The sequence below is a fragment of the Geospiza fortis genome, unplaced genomic scaffold (genome assembly GCF_000277835.1).
Source record: "Geospiza fortis unplaced genomic scaffold, GeoFor_1.0 scaffold68, whole genome shotgun sequence".
NCBI classification, from domain to species: domain Eukaryota; kingdom Metazoa; phylum Chordata; class Aves; order Passeriformes; family Thraupidae; genus Geospiza; species Geospiza fortis.
In genome coordinates this window covers 601,684-606,999 of record NW_005054489.1, presented here as the reverse complement: position 1 = coordinate 606,999, position 5,316 = coordinate 601,684, and the positions used below count along the sequence as shown (strand labels likewise).

General features: G+C 56.7%; 1 protein-coding gene across 1 annotated transcript in view; it reads right to left on the bottom strand.

Annotated features, from left to right (window-relative positions):
* Nucleotides 1–4,897: 4,897 nt before the first annotated feature.
* Nucleotides 4,898–5,316, bottom strand: part of LOC102039893 (protein CEPU-1-like) — a gene marked incomplete at its 5' end in the record, with an annotated part of 51,347 nt that continues 50,928 nt past the window's right edge. The window contains 2 exons of the mRNA XM_031063231.1: nucleotides 4,898–4,945; nucleotides 5,039–5,176. Of these exons, the coding sequence (XP_030919091.1) occupies nucleotides 4,898–4,945; nucleotides 5,039–5,176 (186 nt within the window). The remainder of the gene's footprint in view (nucleotides 4,946–5,038; nucleotides 5,177–5,316) is intronic.

Genomic DNA, 5,316 nt, shown 5'->3' with positions numbered 1-5,316 from the left:
GGGGCGCCCTCATCTCCAACGCCGGGGGCACGGAGCCGTCGGGGCGGGTGCCGCCCAGAGCCTTCACCGGGATGTCCGTCTCGTCGTCTCACTAAGCCGCCTATGCCCAAAAAGACCCCAAGGTTGAAGCCTCCTGGCTCTGCCTTCAGCCCTCGCGGTCCTGAATGTCAGTTCTCGTCGCCAAAGCTCCTCCCTAAGCACCCCGATGTCACCAGCCCCCCATCACCTGCCTCTGCTCCTGACAGGATGCTCTCTGGCCCTTTGGGAGAGGGTCACCCGACACAACCAGTTGTCCTTCAAGGGTCACACACTTCCCACTACTCTTTATTCCAGCTGACATCGTACCCCTGTGCTTCCCACTAAAACCCCCTCGCCTTCCTGAGGACACGAGGCTGCTCTCCCAGGAATGTGAGCCCTGGGGACTGCCACCAGCCCTCCTAGAGACTAGAGCCTTCTTGCTGCATCAGACAGCCAGGCCCTCACTCCTTGCTCCAGATCCCTGCCCACTCTGCTGGCCCCCTGATGGCAGGGGCTGCCCCATGGCTCTCACCTTGATGCTCTGCCAGCACTTTTTGGGGACGTTTCTCTGGGCTTGTTTTCCAAGCACTTTCCAACCTGCACATCAAAAGCACAGCATCATCAGCGTGGGGCAGAGGCTCTGAACAACAGATCGAAACACCAGCTGACAAGGCCCTTCTGCTACAGCTCTGACGTTCATGACCGTCTGTATCTCTGCCCCTCGTGGGGCCCTGAGCTGCAATGTCCTCACTCTGCCTTGTCTCATGCTCATCACGTGTCCCTGCCTGAGGAAAGTCTGATGTGTCTGACCCTGTGGAGGAGGCCTGGGCTCTGTCAATTTGCTGTGCTGGCACAGCAGGGACAAGGATGGCTCCAATGCTCCCTGCTGCAACCTGCCTGTGACACCAAAATAGACACACCCAGACTCTGCCCTCTCTGCTTCTTCTAGCCACCCTGGGAGCTGCCACCCGTGGTGGCAGTGGCCATGTCATCTCCCTGCATACGGAATTGTGCTCCTGATAGCCTCGTGCACCACGGACCCCCTTGCCTGGTACATTGTGGCAGCCCTGAGCCTTCTTGTCACTCCATGGCCACCCAGGAATGCTTTGGTGCCACAGTCTGGGGATGGACACTCCCATCCTGCTCCTGAAAAGTCATGCCTGGCACTGCACCCTATTGCTCTGACAGGGAGACTCGACCACAGCAAGGCACTGAGCAAGCACACAGAGTGTCTCCTGTCCTGACCCAGCACCTCCCCGTGCCTTGTCCCTTCCTTCTCCCTCCATAATTGAGATGACTTAAAACAATGGCCACACACACGCTGTCTTCCCCCTGCAAACTCTGCTGCTGCCCAAACCTGCTTTCTGTGGCTGCAAGGAAGCTGGGGTGCCAGCCCTCAGCACATAAGATGGAAAAACCACCCTGAGCCAGAGGCCATGATGGGCCACCACCGTGTCCTCTATGCAGCCATGCCCATCCTCATCCCTGTTCCCAATGGGCTGCCCAGGACCTGCTACAAAATCTCAGTGGATGCTCCTGCCTGCCCATCCTGGACGTTCAACCTGTACCATGGCTGATTGACAAAAAACAGGGCAGGGGCTGCCCCAGTGCTGGCCTGAGGCTCTGGCTTACCTGGTGGACGGGGATCTGGTGTTGACTGGGTGAGTCCGCGTCCTGCGGTCCCTGCGGTGCTGCTCTGCTTCTCCGCTGGCACCCAAGGAAGGTGGCACTGTCAGAGATCTGGGTCCTGTCCCACGGCCCCTGGCATGTTTGTCACATGTGGATGGCACTGTCTTCAGGCAGCACGGCAACACGCACATCCCTCCCCACATGCCTGCTCCAAAATACCGTGGGTGCAGGAGACACCTTGCCCTGATGCCTTTACTGGTCTGCACTGCCCCACAACCACCTCCCGCTGCCACCCCGTGCCCTTTCCTTGGTCAGCCCCAAATTTCTCTGTCCACACAGCAGAAATGCAGCAGAGTCACAGGGCAAGAGGCCACGGCGAATCGGAGAGTGGCGGTGACGAGATGCCACGACGCACACTGAGGCTGGCGGGCCTGGTGCCAGGGCTGCCCCCATCCCATCCTTGTCCCTGGCTCGGGTGGGCTCCTCTGTGCCCTGCTGGGACAGCATTCGACTTTCTCGTGCCATGTAACGTGCCATTGTGAGGAACGTGTTGGCTGTCTGAGGCCGGCCCCGCCGCGGCTCTGCTGGGTGCCAGACCCATTTGTGACCACTGCTCCCCATGTTTGGGTGCCCAGGGGGCGGCTGGGTGCCCAGGGTGGGGGCAGTGTGGCTCTTGGGTCTCTCCTGCTGACGGCCGGGATGGCTGGTCTTGAGTTTCTGTCGATCATTGTATTCCAAGGGTGGCTATACTACCTGAGATTTGTGCATGTTACATTGTAGTTGTAACCTTTTCTAATTCGGCAAGAATAAGAGATGGTTGTGATTGTGCAGTGTATCAATAAAGTTTGACGAACTTTGTACCTTCGGGGCTTTGCTTCACGGGTCCCGCGCACCCCAGGGAAGGATGCGGTGCTGGGCACCTGCTGAGCTGAGCTGAGCTGGGAGGGCTCCTGAGTGCCTGGGACCTCTGCCACTCCTGGGGTCCCGCCCAGCACTTGGCTGGACCCTCTTTTGATCGTCCCCTGTGACAGTGATGATTGAAGCCCCACAGTTGGGGGCCTGCTGCTGTTTGGGCCACCCTTCGCCCCATCCAGGCATCTCCCCTGGGAATCCACCAGTGAGTCTCGGCTCCTGCCCACCTCTGTCTGCTGATGAGTGATGAGCACGCACCTGTTGATGGAGGCCCCGCAGGGTAAGGACTGTCTGAGTTCTCATCGCTCACCCACGTTCCATGGAAGCAGCATGACTGGGGGCCTCTTTTCCACGACTGACACATCCCCAGCATCTCCTCCATCATCTTGCAACAACGCTCACTCTGACAACTAAACCTGCCCCCATGAAGGGATGCCTCTGCAGACAATGCACTCCCAAGGTTTGCTCCTGTCGTGATCTGGCAGTGTGTGACACAGACCAAACGTCTTTGTCAAAGGACAAAAACCTTGAGGATGAGGAGCAGAAGACCCGTGACCCTCAGCATTTCCCTGACATGGCTGTAATCTCACAGCAGGCTGTGCCCATCACTCCCAGGGGATGCCTCACCTTTCCACACCATCAACCAGGAGAAAACATTCAACAAGCTCTTCTAGTGTGAGACCTGCTGCCAGGACACTGGGGGTAGTGGGACAGTGACAGACCTATCAGAGTCTTGCTCACTTTGAGACCTCCCTTTGTCTTCCCCAATGTGGGAGTGAAAAGCCCAGTCCCAAGAGTCTTTCCCTGAACGCCACAACAAGCAAAGAGCTCCATCCCAGCACTGCTATTAGCTGCTGTGACCTTGCACATCAGGAACACTGCTGTCCCCCTCAAGTGACCCCAGCAGACAGGTAAGTGCTTCCCAAAACTCATCAACCTCCTGAGGGAAGGGGTCTGGGAGGGATGTGTCACCTTGCCCACTTTGCTCAGCGTCACCTGCAGTGAATCAAGCATTAGTGACCTCCATAGGAGACTCTCTGCTTTGAGCTTCTTCCAAAGATCCCATCCCATCAGGGAGCCAGGGCTGATTTGATGTAACTACAGGTGCCACAAAGCAACACTCACCCCTTGCATGTGTCCCCTGGGGATCACGCCACAATCTGAGCTTCCCTAATGCTTTCCATCTTCCCATGCCAGTTCTGCCTGATGCCCAGTGCTGGACCTGCCTCCACTGGAGTGAACACCTACAGATGCCCAGATGCTCCTGCTCATGGCACATCCTGATGCCTTGTCTGCATTGTCCCCAGCACAGAGCACAGGGAGGCGATGCAGCCCCTCTGTGCCCATGTGATATCCTCCATCTCCCTTTCCTGGCTCGAGAGGGATGTTTCTCCATGGCCCTCAGCAATGCCCAACCTGTGCCTAAGGACATGGACCTCAGCTGCTACATCCAGGGGGAGGGAAGGCATATTTCAGACCATGACCTCCATCCCTTCCCAGCACAAAGAGACACCCTTACCTATGTCAATAAATTATTACATAAATGCATCCATCGAGCCGCCTCTCTCTCTCTTTAACTTCCTCTTTGTCTGCTACTTTGGCACTGGACACTCCTTGATCTCTCACCTAGAACACCAAAAAAGTTACAATTACAGAGAGGAGGTGAGGGAGAGAGCCCTGTTCCCTCCTTACCTATCCCTGGATCCCTCCCCATTACCCCCAAGCATTTGGGCATTGCCCCTCCTACCAGGCTTGATCTACTGTGGCTGGCTGGTCCAACCTGGGAGTTGCAGGAGCTGCATAAAGACCAACATCATCTTCTCTGCCATCCTGACCCTGCTACCTGTGCCCAGCTGTCTTGTCCCCACACCCTCAGTACCCTGTCCCTTACTTGGGATATGCCACAAAGCCTGAGCATTGTTCTTCCCTTACCCAGTATCAGCTGGACACTGCATGTCACACCTCAAAGCAACACCTTCCCATCTTTCTTCTCCATGCTCATCTCTTGCGTTGCATCACAGGGTCAAGAAGTAAAAAAGCTCACACAAAACTGCCATAAAATCAACAGCAACCAACTTCTGATCCTGCAAATGTGTCAGGTGACCTGAAGAAACCAGCACCCTGGTAGCTACAGTTGAGGATGAGGACCAAACTCACTAAGCAACCTTCCAGCATCACCAAAAACCCAGACACTGACCAAGACAAGGCTCTATGGACAGCAAAATGCACCTACACCCAAACAATCCTGCTGTGCTCTGCCTGTTATGCAGCATTGCATGAGGGACCCTGTTCCCTGCACCCACCTCACTTCACTCTGTCCCTCCTTCCCATGCAGGATTCACTTCAGCTGCTCCACAAGCATCCCCAGCAATGCTTTGCAACTGGGCTAGAGAGCCACACCTGAGCTTAGGGGCACTGAGCAGGGAAATAGTGCACAGCTGTGCCCCACACTGTCTCCATCTACTCACCCAAGCCTTACCTGGGACAGCATTCTGCTGGGCTCATCAGTGAGGTCCAGGGGCCATCTTTCCAATGCTCTCCTGGCCCATTGTGATGACTTGGTGCCCCCATCTGCCACCCCTCCCTCCAGCATCCCTCCCCACATCCCTCCCCATTCCTGGTGGCGCAAGGGGAGAACGCGGAGTGGCCCTGGCCCCCGCGGCAATGAGCACCACAAGCAGACGGAGCGGCCACATGGAACAATCGTTTTAATGGATAGGCAGAGAGAGCCCCCTCACCGCCTGCCTGCCCGCGCCC